Source organism: Centroberyx gerrardi, chromosome 4 (genome assembly GCF_048128805.1).
Source record: "Centroberyx gerrardi isolate f3 chromosome 4, fCenGer3.hap1.cur.20231027, whole genome shotgun sequence".
Taxonomy (NCBI): domain Eukaryota; kingdom Metazoa; phylum Chordata; class Actinopteri; order Beryciformes; family Berycidae; genus Centroberyx; species Centroberyx gerrardi.
The window spans coordinates 7,811,886-7,831,105 of NC_136000.1; the positions used below are offsets into that span (position 1 = coordinate 7,811,886).

Below are 19,220 nucleotides of genomic sequence, written 5' to 3' on the forward strand. Positions count from 1 at the left end.
AGTCATTTGCAGTTTTGCTTTTGCTCTGCTATCAAATAAGGGAAATGTCACTCACGCCCCTTTTGCTCTATACGTCTGTTTTGCGTCAGTGTTTTCAGATATTACTAACATGAAATGTCAAACCTTTCACAATTTCAACATTCATAAAACCTGGGACTTTATATGAGAAGAATGGTGACGCAAATATTGAGACAAATATGTCTCAGATGTTGCCATTGGAGAAGTCCCACTTTTTACTGCATGATCGCTGAACTGCTGCACTTGCACTATTAGAGGAACTGTTTGGAAGAAATTCAAGTTTCATTTCCTTTTCAACTATTGGAATTCACATGGAACGGTCTGGCAACTATTTGCTTGACAGACACTCACGTTTTGCGTTAGAATAAACTAATTTGGTTCTGTTGTAACCAATCTAACATTAAAATAAATAACTGTATACAGCACTAATGCAGGAAAGACACAGGACAAATGCAGTGGCGGCTCCCACCACCTACTGTAAATATATTCATAGTCGGCGCAGAGAGCTCCAGCTATGACATCAACTGGAACTAAAAGGGTGCGACCGGCTGCATTTAACAAAACCATTTGCTTAATGCCATCAGTTGGAGTGGTGGACAAAACAGAAACGTGAGCCAGTTCGCCTGTAGAGTGACTCAAACAGGGTTCGCTCCGGGTGCCTTCTTCAGCCCCTCCCTACATTTGCGGATCAGCTTAGCATCAGCATGATCTAATACCCACAGACATCATCAGAGCTTGTAGATTATGATAAATCTGTGAGGAAAAAAAAGTGTTGTGATGTTCCTGTTAAAGAGAAAACAGATCAGCTAGAACAGCATATTGTCATAGTTTGAAAAAAAAGGGTGAAAGAGCAAATGGAGGTCACGCAATCAAAGTCTGTATCGAGAGATAAATCAATACTCAGCAATGTTGGCATCAGGTTCAAACTCTCCTTATCAGTCAGGTCTGAGATATCTCCATTTGCACTAATGAAGATTCACTACTCTCTCGACCCAGAAACAAGAGAAGAGCTTGTCCCGCCCTCTGATCCCGGGAAGTCGTATCAATGCACCAAAGAGAATCAACTGACAAGGAGGAAAAAGAAGCCTGGGTCAGTAACCAGGACGCTTCTTCTGGGGAGGGGGTATAATTTTTTCTGGTTTGGAATTGATATCGCTTCTCCAGTATAAAGCACATTTAAATTCAGACGTTCTGCGAAGTCTGCAAACGTCGGTCTCCCCGTTAACTCTCGGTGGAACCCGCTCCGTGCATCGATGACATGAATGGAGGCTTGTTTCTCTCGTTTCTGGCTTTGAGAGAGAGAGAGAGAGAGAGAGAGAGAGAGAGAGAGAGAGAGAGAGAGAGAGAGAGAGAGAGAGAGAGAGTTGATCGTGTTCATAAATACTGAATGAACAGCTACGGGCCTCAGCATTAAAGCCCTGCCACGAAATGTTTGGAGAGCGGGTCCCAGTGGCTACGATGGACACGCCACCGTGTTGACAGAGCGACAGCAGAAGGAGAGATTGGACCGTTCTTGCCTCCTGAGTAATTTCTAAGCAGTGGCAGGGTGTTCAAGCTATAAAAAAGGGAGTAAATACCATGGAGGAGGGAGCAGTCTTGCCTTTTTTTGTTGCTCTTCCAACATGGTGACTCATAACCACTTGTAACCAATCTCCAAACATTTCCCGAGAGGCCTTGATTCTATATGGATTGCTAAAATGTATGGTGATCCTCTTAAATTAGCTTAAACCTTATGTCTTACTGCTGTTGAAGTGTTTACATTGGCTGCGCCGGGGTAGAGAATCGCATTCACAGTTGATACTCAGTGGGCCAATTACTGCATCGTGTGTAAAAGAGGTGCGCCGGAGATCTTCTGCCACCGACGGCTTCACCTGTCACACTTTCAAAACAAGGCATTTCTGGGCTACTTCTGAGCCGTTCAAGAGCATTTTAAAGTGCTTTTCCGCTGGGCCGGCCCGGGCTGTCAAGGCAATGTTTTCAGTCCCCTTCTCAAGAGCTTTGTGTTTGCCACTTACATAACAACCTGAATGAAATGTTAATGCCAGCAATCTTGACATCATCGCAGTGAGGGAATTCTCCCTCGACAGAAGCAGCAGCGGGGGGAGCCGGCGCTGCCCGTGACGCGTCGACTCAACTCCGCGCCACAAACGCAGCGCTGTGGAGCGGCTATCTGATCCTCCCTCGCACGTAAACTTAACCTCGCCGTGATGACTTCAGCCCCATCCCCGGTTAACCCCCCGCTGCTGGAGAATGACATCATTGTGGTATTTCATGAGGATTGCCAAAGGCTGGTGTATAGCGACTCGTGACATGCGGCCGCTCTGCTCTTCACTGCTGTTGCTCAATGCAGGCAATTCAAGAGCCGGGGAAGGGTGGGTCTCCCATCGGGGGCCGGTGGACTGAGAGCTTAGGGGCACTGGTCTGGCCGAGGCCACGCAGGCCTGTTTTAACACGTCTGCCGGCCTGGGAGAGCCTCGCTTTAGGTCCCACTGGAGCTTGACTAAGCAAGAAATACATTCTGTTCATATAGAAGAACAGCTGTAAAGCAGGGCGAATCTGCCTTAACTGTCTCTATTCATTGGCTTTTTTCTGTCCGATGTGTTCTTTTATGCTTTATTGCTCTTACTTTGAGCTTTTATCCATGCTCTTACTTCCCTTACCTCTTCCTTTTGCTGTTGATGTCCCAGCCTCTGTCCTGTTTCCCTGGTTTGTAACCCTCTATTTTGTGAAGCACTTTGGTACACACTGGTTTTGTGTTTCAAAGCGCTGTATAAATAAAAGTTGACTAGTTTACCCACCTCTTCATTTGCAGAGCAGAGTTTACCCATCTTTTTTTGGCTAACACTGATGTAAATCTACAGTATATACAGTTCTATGAGATTAGACTCTTTCAGGGGGGAAAAAGGCACTGAAAGAGGATTAATGTAATTGATTTTTGTTTATGTTGGTGGTTGTTGTTGCGTTATGATAAACAACTGCAGGTCATAGTTCACCCGTGTTATTATTCACCACAACCCAAGACCACTTTCTGCCTCATCCACAGTAATTAACAGTGATGAATTAGAAACGCACAGCAGCTGAACACCGTGATGTCCAGCCGTACAGTCCCATGAAAAACCTCAGCCATGCCCCATTAGGCATCGGTGTGATGTAACCCGTCTTAACGCCTCACACTAGACTGGAATGTCACACGCACACACACACACACACACACACACACACACACAGCAAAGGTTTAGCCTATCAGTAATGTCACAAAACAGTCTGCTGTAACGTTACACGAGCAGCCTTTACAACATCATTAGTTTTGCTGACGCGCTCCACCCCCCCCCCCCCCCCCCCCACCCACCACCCGCGACACGGAATGGCACGGGTCTGGATGGATAAGCATAGGCACTGTATCCCATCCACATATGCGTCACGTTTAAACTGCATAATGTCAAACACAGACGGTATAGCCCCTAATGTGCGTGCGGGATAAAAAAAACACGCAACATCTGTAACTTCACAATTACGCATTATGTAAGAAAACAGCGTGACATTATCAGAGGCAGCGGCGGCGGCTGGAGCCTGAAGCCTGAAGCCCTGCTGGGGTATTTAGACCACTGGACAGCATTTTCTGTTCCATGTTATATGTCATATGTCAGCCGCGTCGAAAATACAGCATTACATCCTCTGGTCTTAAACTGACCGGGCTGTGAAATACGAAACACTAGGGCTGCAACTGATGCCGAAATGACAAGAGACAGACAGCAAGCAGCCCGCAAGAGGAAGGAGCTTTGACATTCCCCATCCTGAGCTACGCGGACAGTCCGCTTTTAATTGATGGGAGAGAGTTAATATTCCAGCGGTGAACGAGCCGTGTTAGTGTGTTAAGACCTGAAGGAAAACGGGTTTACCTCCGCCGCTGCTTGAATCCGCTCCTCCTCGAGCCTCCCCGCTATACGGTTTTCTGGACGAGGAATGGGAAGGCAGAGCCGCGCGCCTCCAAATCAGCCCCTGTCCAAAAAAACTCAGCCTTTATTTTACCGCATGGAAACGCGACTGTGCGCAAATGTCCGCACCACGTATCCCGGTGCGCCTCCTCCGCCGCTCGAATCTGTAATATTCTGTCAATATAATCCAATTTTCTTTTTTTTTCTTCTTCTTCTTCTCTCTTTTTTTTTCTCTCCCAGGGCTGGCTGTGTGTTGTGAGTCCTCCCGTCACGTCGCCCTCCGACAGCTCAGCTCTGTCTGTCTCTCTCTCTCCCTCTCTCTCTCTCTCTCTCTCGCTCTCTCTCTCTTTTCCGCTTACAATCGGTGCAAGCTGCCGTGCACTCGCGTTGCGCGTCCACGTACGCCGTAGGGTGGGAGGACTCTCCTGTGAAACAACAGTACCAATTTGCCAGTGAAGAATTGACAGTGGATATTCTTCTTTTTTATTATTTTTTCAGTTTATTATTTAAATTTATTCATTGACGTGTGATCCTAGACAGTGACATTCATCCATTCATCACATGGCTGAAATGGTTATGGGGTGTGGCCAAAATTATGACCCCCTCCTCCCAACAACAAAAAAGCCCTCTCCGTCCCTGTTGCCTAGGTGAACCCTAACGAAAAATCACTTTAATATTCCTATAATATTGTTATGATATAGGGACTTATAGTGTGTCTGTAATTCTCACTATTGAGCTTGTAGTGACCTTACTGTACTTTGTGGTTTGTTTGGTTTTTTTTTTTATCTCCAATGGTATCAATAATCCTATAACATAAACTATATAAGATATAAGTCCCTATCCAATGGGACTTCATAGTTCTGAGATATGTGTATAGTACCCTATTTGTACATAGTGTAGTATAATATATTTGTATAGTATCATAAATTTATCAGAGCAATACATAGACCATTTGCCTGGACCCCCCCTTGTTTTTTTTGTTTTTTTTCCATGGTTCTTTTTTTGTTTTTTTTACCTATCTACTCATACTGTATACGATCATTCAAGGGGAAATAGGAGTATTTGTTGCATCTGTTAGGGGCCATTGACCTTTGACCTTTAGTAGAGGTTTCTTGTCGTGTCCCTGCAGGAGCTTCAGCCTATTCTATTATTTCACTCAGTATAAATTGCTCTGGATTAGAGCCAGATAAAAACCTGAAATGCAAATGTAAATATTAGCTCTGCACTCATCCTCCTCCACACCCATGTCAAGACAAAATAGTTTCGAGTTTTTTTTGCCAAAGGTCAGGACCGGATGCTGCACAGAAAGCATCTTTTCAGTGCAGCACTATAATGTGATTATGGAATCACTACTGAATCTTTGTTCCCAGAAAAGATGAGCGCTGCATCTCGGTGCCATTTAAAGGAGATGAGTCGAATGAAAAGATTACAGCGACCTTTAGCATGGCCGATCCCAGTGGGAGTAAAAACCGGTGTCGGCGCTCTGCTGCTCTCTTCCCACTGAGCTACAGAGGATTTTCAAATCAGCTATGAGTTACCTGCATGCGTGATAAAACTAACTCGTGATAGAAAACTATCTCAAGTCAAGTATTTATTTACAAAAATGATTAGTTGCTTTTCAGGAATGATGCAGCGTTCGTGGAGAGATTAATTTGGGAAGAATTATGAATAACAGGTTCTGCTCTTATAGGCATGTGTTGACAAGAAGGTGTTGTGCAAAGGATGCCTGCCAGTGAGTCAATATTCCCCCAACACACAACACATCTCCCTGTCAGATGTATTTGTCTGTTGAAAGGTCAGTGTCTTTTCATTTTCACTGGGGGCGTTCAGCGGGGCTCAACTCTTTTTTTTTAAGGTGTATACCTGTGTAGAAATAATACACACAATGAGTCTAATTAGGGATTTAGCTGCAGATCTCAGAAACTGCTTGGGGGGGGAGAGGGGAGCCTGACAGACAATACCTTTCACTGGCACCAGATTGACACTCACACACACACATTCAAATGGGTGAGGGGGGAGGAGGGAAAAAAAAGATTGCGCTCCTCTGGCGGGTTTGAAAACATCCCACCTGTTTTTCCTCAGTATCGGTTTCCAGCTCGGTGACATATTTACCAGCCAGACATTTTGAAAAGGAAATCCTCCCTTTTGGCGCTGAAAGTTGGAATACTACTCCGTGTCAAGGGGCCCCCGGTGTGCACATTCAGGCCAGCGTCAGTGTCCAAACTGACAGGCGCTTCTCATAAAACAGACACTAGCTGAGGGCAACGGGTGGGCCGAGGGAGACAATAGACTGGGAGGTTTCAAATGGAAGGGACCGTAGCCAGGAGGATTTAACACTGAGGCCAGCAGGACTCTTCTGTCAACCACAAAACCTAGACGGGATGGAAAAAAAAGGTCAGAATCGCTCAAAAACAGGGACAGTAGCAACAAGAAGCCTCTGTGTATTCTAGTTTGTGTGTATGTGTGTGTGTGTGTGTGTGAGCATTTTGCACCCCAAACGAGAAAGCAGTTTAAAGCAGTTTATATATAGAAAGCAGTTTAGTTTTGAAAGCAGTTGATATTTTAGCCTCAGGGTCACTGCAGCATTTCACACCCCCCGAAAGTGATATAAGAGCCAAAACTGCTGCCCAAGTGCTTCTGGTCCTCACTGTATACAAGACATAAATGACATTAAACCACTTGAATCCAGTCAGGAATTTCCACCTTCGAAGAACGGAAGATATTCTTCGACGGGAATGAGGCAAGGGTGGAATTTCTGCCCAAACTAACATGACACACTGTCTGACACCTGTCTCACTTCTTGGGAAAAGGCATTATTTCCCCGCAGACCTAACAACGGGTCATTCCATCGACATCCCATCATTTCAAAATCCACCACTGGTTTCGCTTTGTGTCACAGTTTCCAGACTCTAAGTCTAATGATGTGTGACACCAGGTAGAGTTTGTGACTAAGTGATACAATTCGTATGAAATCAGAGCTATAGTTCCCGCCAAGGCCAAAAATAGAATAGAACTACTAAGTAGCTAAAGGCAAAATCGTCACAGAGCGCATTCCTAGCCTGATTTGTTTTGTGTAATAGGGAAAAGCACTGGACAAACCAGTACTTTGCTGGGGCCAAGACACCAAATGGATAAGGGTAGTAACCCATAAAGCATTGTTAACCACAAATCACCTACCTGAACCACCAGAGAGAAAGAAAACTCCAAAGAGAAAACAACAGACTCCCTCCGAGGTCCTGGGTGGGAAACAGCAGCCATATTTGATGTTTACCTTGGGCTTCAGTGATGGAAAGTTGGCTTCAAGCAATCTTTGGTTTATGAAACACTTCAGCAACCCCCTTAACACCCCCCCACACACACACACACACACACACACACACATACACACACCCACACACACACACACACACACACACACACACACACATATCGTATCTTTCTCCTGTCATGTTTGTGCCTGCCTCTTATTTCTTTACCCAGCACTTCTCTGTTATACATCAACATTGTAGAGACACATGCAGGAACATTGTTTCAATACACTTCCCAAGATTTGAAAGTGCAATTCTTAATTTTCTATTCCCTCCCAAATTCATTCAAACTCCCCAGTGGTTCTTGGGAAGGAGGAGAAAACAATGATACTTGCTGCCAGAAATGTTTCATTGTGTTGGGGATGATAATTAGTGACTAAATTGTCTAGGATGCATTGCATATGAATCTATGTATTGTCCATAGCATTCCATATAATCATATTTATCATATTCATCTGTACTGTAGCTTATTTTATTGTGTAATTTTGCAACATGCTTTGGCAGCACTTAGTACCACCTGATTCATGCCAATAAAGCTTTCTCTGAATCTGTTGTCAGAGCGCTGTGGCTTTGACCTTTGCCCTCCTTGCTGCTTCTTGCTTGTAACATCAGTGATTTAGGAACTGAAGCTTATTTTGCTGTTGCACACATTATGTCACTTTGGATAAGCCTGTCAGCGAAATGCTTAAGATGTAAGAGTAAAATGTCCTGGGCAGAGCTTGTCAGTGTGTGTGTGTGTGTGTGTGTGTGTGTGTGTGGAGCGGTGCCATCCTCCTCAGGGTGATGGGTGGCCGGCCGCCCCAGCCTCCAGTATTTCAGCTGAGGTGCTGGGCGCCCTCTGCCACTGCATTAAGGTTTATGGGGGCCAATAAAAAGGCCTTTAGCGCGGGGCTCCGCTGGCAGCTGAATAACGATTACAACATAAGCCCCTTTAGCGATACCAAACAATTAGAGGCCAAAGGAGATTGGACAGCTCCCATCCATCATTCAGCTGTAAGCCTGCGTGTCAAAACAATGCAGCTATTTGTTGAAAAGGATTACTCCTGAAAAGTAATAGAATGGATCATTTGGTTGCGGCTCAAATGTTAAAATTTCGGTCCGCAGTGAGAACAATGTGAGGCTTGTGTCAGATAAATACTCTAAAGCAGCTATAAACACTTTCTTCAGGCAGATCCAGGAGCAGCTGTGAGCCAACTTTACGGCGGACACCGGGGCCAAGGAAACAAATCAAAATGCCATGTACTCCTTGTCTCTGAGTCAACAGTGTGGGGTTATGAGTTGTTTATTGAGGTGTTGCAGCTGCAGCTCTGTCCTTCCTGCGCCAATCCCGGGAGAACAATGTGAGGATATGATTATTTTTGATAATCCCAAGGTAAGCTGCCAGGCTTTGGCTTGTGTAACGGAGGGAAAAACCTGAAACTGGAAACAAATAGTTCTGTTCTACAACGCTACATCCATTTTAGACAAAATATAAATCATTACCTGAATGTCATCATTTAATATCTCTGAAATATAGCGTCCAGTCTGTAAATCAATTTGTCAACCAAAAAGTAATTTTACCTTCTATCCTTTAAAAAGTACAATCATTTTGTTTAAATTGGTGTTGTCAATCATTTTGCTACAGTAGGTGTCACTTTTTTTTTTTTACAGATGAAAGAAGAGATACAACGTACACATTCTTAGAGAAACTGTCAAATCAGGATGAAAAATGGGCCGAGCACACCAGCCGCCTCGTCTGTTAAAACATGGCAGAACCTGCTCTGTGCAAAAACGCTGGTTTCCCAGCCGCAGCAGCAAGGGATTGTGGGTCACAACAGATCAGGATACACAGAAACACAGAAACAGGTAGAACGTCCCAGATTCCACTGAGAACCAGCAAGCTGTCATAATGTGCTTTCTGATGTCTGTGGCCCAGAGCTAGGTGTGTGTGTGTGTGTGTGTGTGTGTATGCATACCTTTTCTCCTCTGCTCTGGATTTCTTGCACAGCACTTCATCATTATGTATAATTATTGTTGGGACACAGTGATCCTTACACTCCTTTCTGTTTTTTTGCTTATAATGTTGGAATTTAAAGAAATAATCTGACATATTCATATAAATAAATGTCTGTTTCACTACTGTCTATCATCGACTGATAACACACAACTATGATTCAACCAGTGTTGGGGAAAGTTACTATTAAAAGTAATTAGTTACTTTACTTGGTTACTTACCTTAAAAAGTACCTTGTTACATTACAAAGTTACTCTTTACTGAAACAAACTTGTTAGAGTACTTTTGCATTACTCTCTTCAGAAACAAGTTGTAGAAAAATGTCTTGTGAGTGTGTTGTCGGTTATTGTTTTAAAATGCAATGTAGGACCATTGCTCTGTTTTTAGAACAGCAAGCCAGTCTCATTCATATCTGGCAGACTTAAGATTGTGTTTTTCTCAATTAGCAGCATGTTGTCTGCATGTTGAAAGCTTTTATTTTGCTGTTCTGAACACTCAGTGTCTGGTAGGTCTTTCCTGGGAAAAATCCTCTGCCACACAGGAAGTGATACCGTACCGCCCACACTGTTTGATTGACAGGTGATCTCTGGGAAGTGCAGTGCAGAAACACCGCAGCAATGAGCGCCTAGCAGCAGAAATGGAGACTAAATCAAACAAATGAGTGGATGACCACTTTAAGTTGCTTATGTGTGTGATACTGTATTAAGGTCAGAGGTCAGAGGTCAGGGTCGGCTACAGAACAGCAGACATGACAGTCATCTAGTCAAAAGAAAGACTCTCTCTAACCCTCAGACCAGCCTGTTGTTTGTTTCATGAGTAGATATCAGATACTTGTCTTACTCATTTTGTTTTTAGTTTTGTTCCCTAAATTGAGCAGAATTTTTCCCAAAGTAGACTGAGGCTGAGGCTGAGTTGAAGTTATGCTTTATGCTAAAGATGTAATCCAAGCACAATTTTGTTGTCCTCTGTTGTAACTTTGAGCCCATTTTGTCTGTTCAGAAAATAAAAAATGATGAGAACCAAAGTATTTCCAGTAGTATCTGAGAAACGCAGTCGACCTATGCTTATTATCACAGGAATTGAGTTTCATGAGTAGGTATCAGATGCTTCTCTTATCAGTTGAAAAACAAATGTATTCCGATTCCCAGATAGAGCAGAATGATTCCCAAATCAGATTTAAAAGAAGTTAATTGGCCTCAAACCTTGACCCATCAACCCACACATTTAAGACAAGGCCGCCCCCTGGTGGTCAAAACAAGGAAACGCATGCTGTTGTTGTAAAATTATAAAAAATATATATATTGTAAATGGTTCTGATGATGCTTCACTCTATGTTGACCTTTGGTAAGCAACAGAGGATAAAAGTCTTTTGTCACTGCAGTGTAGGATTATAAGTTTAAGTTTATTATTAAGTACTCACATGGCAGCTGACAAGAAGAATAATAGTCACATAATAAATTATCAAACATTGTGAGATAAAAAAGACACGTAGCCAGGTAAAAACAAATTGCACCAAAATATGAGCAAGGATATATCCATATACATACAGTAGGCTACATGCATAGCCTACGTATACACACATATTGAAGATACATTGTTCTCTAAAATTGATTGTGTGGCATTCATAAAGCCCAGAAGGCCATTTTTCAGTCAAACTCAAGAACAAGGGGAAAATACACAACATTTAGACTGACTTTTAAATTGCCTTTTGCATCTTTGATATATCCCATTTTCGGCTGCCTATCTCTTTAATTTACAGTTAAAAACAATTACAGCTCCAATGCAATTTTGATCCGAAAAATCATTATTCTTAAACAAGATGTATTAGTCTTGTGTGTATGCGGTATTCCATATTAAGTCTATCGTGACCTTATAATGTTTGTTTGTTTGTTTTTTACTGTTCCTGCAATAACATAACGCAGAACTATTTATTCCACAGCGCGAGGGGGCGCCCTGAATCTCGGCGGCGCGCTTCCTTATTCTCTGGCGTCATCAACCAGCGCCCATTAGCAACAGAGGAAGCAAAGGTAGTTGTGCGGTAAGGTGTTTATTCTTACATTTTCACTAAATCGCACTGTCTTAGTTAACTGTGCGTTCTCCAGTCTATGTTTTTATGTGTGAGGTTTATACGTGAAATGTGAATAATTGTTATTTAAGCCTGAAGTGGCTACAGGCAACATTAGCTAAAATTTTGCTGCTTCATTCATGTTCCCTAGTTAGCCGGTTAGCTACGTTAGCTGGCTTCACTGGGGTGTGTGAGCAAATGTATGGCAAAGAATAAGTTTATCCTAATGTTTTAAATCTAGAACAATCCGACAGTTAAATCTATACAACTTTAACCCATCACCCTCGTGTCGTCTAACGGTAACCGACGTTAATTTAGTTGCTAGCTAGCAGCTTTCAGTTCTGTCTCTTTCACTTTCACTGCATCAGAGACAGCCAAGCAGGCGACCAAGCGAATATATATCAACTAATTTAAGCTGTTTGTCTCCATTAGCCTTGTACTGTTTACTTCAACACTAAGTAAGTCAGCTGAACTTGAGTAATGTTGCTTTCTGTTTGTTCTCTAGCGACAGGGTTTGACTGCAGCCTCCAGGAATGGTGAGTTCCCTTTTAACAACTTGACTTCTGAATATTGAATTGGTTTTGTATTCATCATGATCGCTCAAAGGGTGACAGTGAGCACCCAAGAGGAGTTTCTGGGGATATGGGTACATTTTCTGGAAGAGAAATGTTCACCAGGTTACATAAGTTCAAAACAAGCATTCTTATGAGCCTCTAATTCATTGTCCCTGGAGTAGCTCCAGGAAGAGTATCTTAGACTAGTTTAGCTAGCTTTGTCTGTAGCTTTAGGAGAGAATTGTTAATGTTTAAATACTGACTGAACTGCCCAAGCAGGAGAACAATGAATTTGTTAGAATCACAACTGTTAGATTGCAAAAGAAAAAAGCAACAAGTGATGTTTCACTTGCTTCATATGTAACCCAAGTTGGCGGATGCTGTTTGATGGGATATTTTCTGCTTAGTGCCATTTTGAAGTTGAAGAAGTCTTAACTAGCTCTCATCTGTTGTCTGTTTGCTTTCAGTCTCGACGATATGATTCACGAACAACCATCTTCTCACCAGAGGGTAAGAGTCGGGCTTTTGAACAGGATGCCTGATGAAGTTGGAAAGCTGCATTGTGTGCAGGCACTGAATTTCTTTATTGTGGTTTTCCTTTTGGTTCAGCTCCAGTTTTGTAAGAATTTTTGGGGCATGCATATTCACCTTAAGAGTTTTTTTTTGGCAGATATCTCACTTCTTAAATAACTTGCCTTATTTGTTGACCCTACCTTTTTTTTATCCATATGAGTCTATATATGAGTCTGCATAGCTTTTCAGGCTAACATATGACATTATAGTTGTAAAATACATTAATTTGGATGCATATTCTATGTGTTTAAATAGTGTACAACACATGTCCTCACCTGACAGTGCTGTGTGTTGTTGGCAGGGCGTCTGTACCAGGTGGAGTACGCCATGGAAGCCATCGGCCACGCCGGCACCTGCCTCGGCATTTTAGCCAACGACGGAGTGCTGCTGGCTGCAGAGAGGAGGAACATTCACAAGCTGCTGGACGAAGTGTTTTTCTCAGAGAAAATCTACAAGTTAAACGAGTGAGTTACTGCCTTCTTTTCTTTAGTTTCAAAACCGAGTACGGACCTGAAAGTGAGTTTTGAAAGCCACAAATCTCAGCAACTGGTGAAGAAATTGCTGACTCATTGGTATAGTTCAACAACTCTGTCAACCCCCCACAGATGCACTATGGTTATTTTGTGCTATGGGACAGTAAAAATTATTTATTGCACATTTAAAGCAAACATGCCAATGTGTCAAATTGTGTATTGTTAGCTGTTCACACTATCAGATATACAGATGGAAAAACATTGCCCTTGTTATTGTTGTATCCTGCCAATGGCAGTCTGTCACTGTGTTTGTACCACTGATCCTATGCTTCCTATTATCTTGCAGAGATATGGCGTGCAGTGTGGCAGGAATTACATCAGATGCCAACGTGCTGACCAATGAGCTGAGGCTTATAGCACAGAGGTGAGAAATTTACTATTTTGGAACTTTTTTTTTTGTTTAATCCCGGCTGCAACCAAAGGACAAAATGAAAATAATGTGAGTATGGAGTGAATGTGATTCCCTGTGTTGCTGCTGTCCCAGGTACCTGCTGCAGTACCAGGAGCCCATCCCCTGTGAGCAGCTGGTCACTGCCCTGTGTGACATCAAACAGGCCTACACCCAGTTTGGAGGTACGGGGCAGAAACACATTCAATTCTGTTTTAGCCAAAGCCAAGGCTTTCATTTACATGTAAAAGTTACACGCTGAGGAACACGGCTTTGCCAAAATATATATGGCAGCCAAGTTTTTACTTTCTGCACTTAGGAATGCCTTGACCTTCTTTTTATCTAAATGGACAGGGCTGCGCAATTATGGCTAAAGCAATAAGCCTAATTATTTTGCTGAATATTGTGATCAAGATTATTAATCACGATTATTGGTATTATTTGAGTCACAATATGACTATACATGATTCATTGTCAGTCATGTATATACACTCACCGGCCACTTCATTAGGTACATCTGTTCAACTGCTTGTTAACACAAATATCTAATCAGCCAATCACGTGGCAGCAACTCAATGCATTTAGGCATGTAGACGTGGTCGAGACGATCTGCTGAAGTTCAAACCAAGCATCAGAATGGGGAAGAAAGGTGATTTAAGTGACTTTGAACGTGGCATGGTTGTTGGTGCCAGAGGGGCTGGTTTGAGTAATTCAGAAACTGCTGATCTACTGGGATTTTCACGCACAACCATCTCTAGGGTTTACAGAGAATGGTCCGAAAAAGAGAAAATATCCAGTGAGCGGCAGTTCTCTGGGCGAAAATGCCTTGTTGATGGCAGAGGTCAGAGGAGAATGGCCAGACTGGTTCGAGCTGATAGAAAGGCAACAGTAACTCAGATAACCTCTTTACAACTGTGGTGAGCAGAAAAGCATTTCAGAACGCAACACAGCGAACCTTGAGGCAGATATCACTTTGGTAGCCGGTTGACACTGAGCTGAAAGCTGATACCTACCCAGTATTAGTAAGGTGTACCTAATGAAGTGGCCGGTGAGTGTATATTACTACATTGTAATTGAAATGACCCAATGACTATGACATTAAAGGGCAGTGGAGTGTGTAATTTGAAGGTATTTTCACATGGGATGATGAATATTTATAAAACTACTGCACTTTTTGTACATGATCCCCACATTTCAACTATTCCAAACCTCAAAAAGTATTTGGAATCAGGAATCAAAGTTTCACATTAAGGTTGTATTCAACAAAGTTGTAGTTTTTAGGTAGAAGTCTGCAGCCCATAAACATCAGGCACGTCAGCTGGATCAGTGTATGGAAGTCACTCTCAGAACTCTGTGTGTGTGTGTGTGTGTGTGTGTGTGTGTGTGTGTGTGTGTTTTAACAGGAAAGCGTCCATTTGGAGTCTCCCTGCTCTACATGGGCTGGGATAAGCACTACGGCTTCCAGCTCTACCAGAGCGACCCCAGTGGCAACTACGGAGGCTGGAAGTCAACCTGCATCGGCAACAACAGCGCAGTAAGTCACACAGGAGCGCTACGAAGCTCTTTCGTAGTTCGTTCGATTGTGGATTTGTGTGCAATGCTTTTTGCAACGCACACTGCTTAGGAGGATTATGGTATGCATTGTTCAGGCAGTGCAGAGCCCATGGCAGTAAATGTGAGTATTTGGATTCAGAGTTTATAGAAAATACTCCAAACTGATGTTGATTTTCATTTTAATGATACACTGCATTTTTGGTGTTGGTGTGCTAGTAGTTGCAGGGAGTACATTATGTTTTTGTTGTTGTTTTTTGTGCTTGTATTAATGTGCCGTGTTGTAGCAAAAAACAGACAAAAACGGACAGTATGTGCAGTGGCCTTTAGACGAGGGTGAGGGAATGGTATAAATGCCATTCCATGTCGGGACACTAGAGGGCGCAGCTCCACACAGTTTCTGAAAGGAGTCAGGTTAGCCTGTAGCAGTTATGAATAGGACTGGACCTTCACAATAAACACACAGGCTTTGACCTATTTAGGAGCTGACTCCTGGGGAAGCTAATTGTGTAATGCCCAATTCATGGTTGGCTTTGCAGATCTAAGTGGGTCTTTACACTGAGGATTGTGGGTAACAGAACCCCCACAGAGCCTCTCCACACTGATTATATGCACTTGCACAAGGGAGTAGTTGCCACACATTTTTTGAACACTGTTGTCCAGTGGCCCTTATAGTACAGTGAGTGCATGCATTTTTTCCTCCACCGGGAAACAAACCCCTAACCCAGACAGTGTTGGTGCACCAAGCTATACAGGACCACATATGAGTGGTTCCCAGTGATAGTCTATCAGAAAAGGATAAACTGAGGTATAAATGTCTTCTTCACAACTGAACATGGATGTGAAAACCATCTCACATGTCTTCCTACATAACTCCAACAGCACTGGAGTGATTGTGCCTTGGCTTTCTCTCTCTCTCCCTCTCTCTGTTGCTGCTAGGCGGCCGTCTCCATGCTGAAGCAGGACTATAAGGAGGGAGAGATGACACTTTCCTCGGCTCTGGCCCTCGCCGTAAAAGTCCTCAACAAAACCATGGACGTCAGCAAGCTGTCTGCAGAGAAAGGTGAGAGTTTGAGCAGCGAGTGGGTGACGGTTTAGTGTGAGAGAGAGATACAGAGATGTAGAGATACGAGTCTTTTTAAAAATGAGATAACCACAATTTGAAAAAAAAAACCTTACACTTACAGAATGATTGATGGTAAGAAAATGTTTTTTTGTGAAGTATAGTTGTTACCTTAACACTTTTTCTTCTATATTTTAGAGCTATTGAACATTGAACTTCAAGTAATGATTTTCTTCCCTCCAAAATTAATACATATCGTTTTGGAAATCAGTTTTTTATAAATTTGTGTCAACAATAGTCCTTAAAGGTGCTTTGCGTACCATTCTAACATCAATAAATCATTGCCATATTAACTTTGAGACATCAGTATAATTACTGTAAACAAATGAGATCATCGCTGAGGAGACTGGCAGCTTCTACACTACATTTTACATTGTGAGCCACCTGGTCGGATTTCATGGGAAATCTGCTAGATTGCTTTACAGCACAAAATAGAAAGAGGGTGCTGTTGTTCCAGCTCCAACGAGCAAGTTGCAACATCTTCTTTGCAACAGGAAGCATCAGGGTTTATGGGGAATGTGGTTTCAATTTTGAGCACTAACAATACCACTGGCATGAGATAGAGGCTATCAAATGACTCATGACATGGGCTCATTTTCCAGTAATTATACCAAGGTATCATAATTCATTTGACAATGATGTATTGATGTTTAAAAATGTTACAAGTAGCACCTTTGAGTCGTGGTAAAAAGCATCTGAGGTGCTCATGTGACCTGACCCAGCTTGGTCTGGCAGTTCAGGCTCTGGAACTGATTTGAACTTTTTGCCTATGATCACAGTATTCCTCCGAAGGATAAAGCAAGACTTCTGAAAATGGGCGGCTTTCCCCTTTAATATATTATGCTGCCCTGCAGCAGGAAAAAAAAAACACAGTGAAAGCTCAGCTTATTAAAGTTTTAAAGTCTTTGTAACCAAATGCTATTACAAATGGCACTGCAGCTGATGCCACGCTGCTGTTTGTCAGAACTGCATATCAGAGTAACCTTTAGATACAAAAGTCATGCCCTGTATGTTATACAATGCAACAAAGCCATTGTTTTACAGATGCCCATTCTTCACTATTTACTATTCACTATTTATCTAGAGGTCAATTCTGATGTCAATTTGTATGCAACTTGTGTGTGAGTCATAAACTCGAGCACCCATCCCTGTCATGTTCATCCCATAACGTCTGTCTGTCTGTCTGTCTCTCTGTCCTCTGTCGGTGTGTCTGTCTCTCTGTCTGTCTGTCTGTCTGTCTCTCTGTCCTTTGTCGGTGTGTCTGTCTCTCTGGTTCTGTGTGGTTTTGTTGTTTCAGTGGAGATCGCCACCTTGACCCGCGAGAACGGCAAGACCTGCATCAAGGTGCTGAAGCTGAAGGAAGTGGAGGGGCTGATCAAGAAGCACGAAGCAGAGGAGGCCAAAGCTGAGAAAGACAAGAAAGAGAAGGAACAGAAAGAGAAGGACAAGTAGTTCGCCCCCCCACTCTGAGTTTTGTGTGTGTGAGTACGAGTGTGAGCGTGTGTGTGTGTGTGTGTGTGTGTGTGTGTGTGGATGTAAAAATTCAATGGTCAGGTATATTTGCAGTTATTTCTTAAAATAAACCAAAATAATCCATTATGGACTGTTGGTTTGATGTTATTTGGTTGTTGCTTTCTTCAATTTCATGTTGACTACACTTCATTTCAGTGCATTTCCACATTAATATTTTCATTGCGCTTGGCAAAATCTTAGAGCTAAACCATAGTGAATCAACACAGTGGTTATGATTATTGGATTTTTTGTTATTAAGATCAAAAAGTTTGTTTATTCATCTGCTATTATGACTTACTTTCCATTATAACACACGATGTCAAAGTAAAGTAATTTAACTAACCAGTGCATTTACAGTAAGTACATAAAGAACACCTTCACACAATTCCTTTCCACTGCTTTTGGCACAATCTGTCTCAATACTCCTCAAGGTTTAGAAGCCATTATTTATTGAGCCTTTCATCTCTGTCTCGCTTTCATGACTGAAGTGGATTTAACGGTTGAAATCAATATGGGATTAGAGCTTTCATCTGAATTCATATGGTCGGTCTATTTCATGGAAAAAGCAGATGGTCATAATGTATTCCACACTGGGTCTATAAATACATACTTGTCTCTGTTGTGAAATGGTAAATAATGAGACGGAATAATAAATACATTAATCTTTTAGTTAAGGGACGGGCAGATAATAATCTATACAAAGGATGTTCAGTGTGCCCTTTCATCTTCATGTCACAATCACTGGATTGGAAGACAATAGACATTATGCAATATATCGTGCGCAACTGAGTACACAAGATATGATATAAGTATCTGATGTAACCATACCAAGCCTGCTGTGTGGTAATGGCTTCATCTGAAATCTCATACTGCGTACTATCTATTAGGTAATGTAGAGTAGAAATGCATAAAAAAAACAACTCGATAAATGATGCAAGAGTGATATCTGGAGTTGTTGAATGAATAGGCATTTGGCACTACTTTTTGTTAAGTGATGCAATGGTCATTACACCTTTTAATAGGCTAAGTGAGACATCATCATAGTGATGCCTGTGTGGTTGAATTTGCACTTGAGCAGTATACCTGAAGCAAGACACCTGAACTGTATCTCGTGGTTCAACTCATCATTTTATTAGTTAGTGTGAGAGAAGAAACACAACATCAGTCATGTATGTTGTGCTCCAAAACCCCTCTCACCCTTCTGAGATATTACTGGTAAAAAAAACACAAAATGCAGTATACACTTTCAGACAGACTCGGGGTCAGAAAGAATCTTGTAGAAGCAATAGATAGTTGTGTTTTTTTACATTAATTCACACAATCTACAGTCAAGCTGTTCTTTAGTCCTCGGTGAAATCTGTAGCGGCAGATGTGTTTTAAAAGCGAGGTTTTGCAGCAGTGATAAGTCTCTTTAGAGGGGATTAGCCATTGACTGGCTGGTTTTAACTCTGCCGACCGGATGCTGCAGACCCGAGATGCGTGCACACAGGCGGTTCTGGGAAATGGCGTGCTGCGCTGCTGATGCGCTAACCAGTTATCAACCTCAATCTGAGGTGAGTTTATGTAAGGATATGTAAGGTTAAGATTAAGGCCAAGAGGGGACTATCCACCTCTCGTCTTTTGGTCCAAGGGATTAGTGGCACGGCTTGAATGCCTGACTTCAGATT

At 42.4% G+C, this 19,220-nt stretch overlaps 2 protein-coding genes across 2 annotated transcripts in view; one reads left to right on the top strand and one right to left on the bottom strand.

The window, feature by feature from the left end:
- Positions 1-4,264, bottom strand: part of LOC139929429 (unconventional myosin-IXAa-like) — a 144,134-nt gene extending 139,870 nt beyond the window's left edge. Inside the window, exon 1 of the mRNA XM_078283250.1 lies at positions 3,918-4,264. The gene's annotated coding sequence lies outside the window, so the exon portion shown is untranslated. The remainder of the gene's footprint in view (positions 1-3,917) is intronic.
- A 6,977-nt stretch (positions 4,265-11,241) lies between these two features.
- psma4 (proteasome 20S subunit alpha 4) lies at positions 11,242-17,640 on the top strand. The gene is made up of 9 exons (XM_071922312.2): positions 11,242-11,292; positions 11,825-11,855; positions 12,341-12,383; positions 12,748-12,910; positions 13,266-13,343; positions 13,464-13,552; positions 14,771-14,901; positions 15,858-15,981; positions 17,339-17,640. Exons 2-9 carry the CDS (start codon positions 11,853-11,855, stop codon positions 17,491-17,493), a joined length of 786 nt encoding a protein of 261 aa, XP_071778413.1. The 5' UTR covers positions 11,242-11,292; positions 11,825-11,852; the 3' UTR covers positions 17,494-17,640.
- The last annotated feature ends 1,580 nt before the right edge of the window (positions 17,641-19,220 follow it).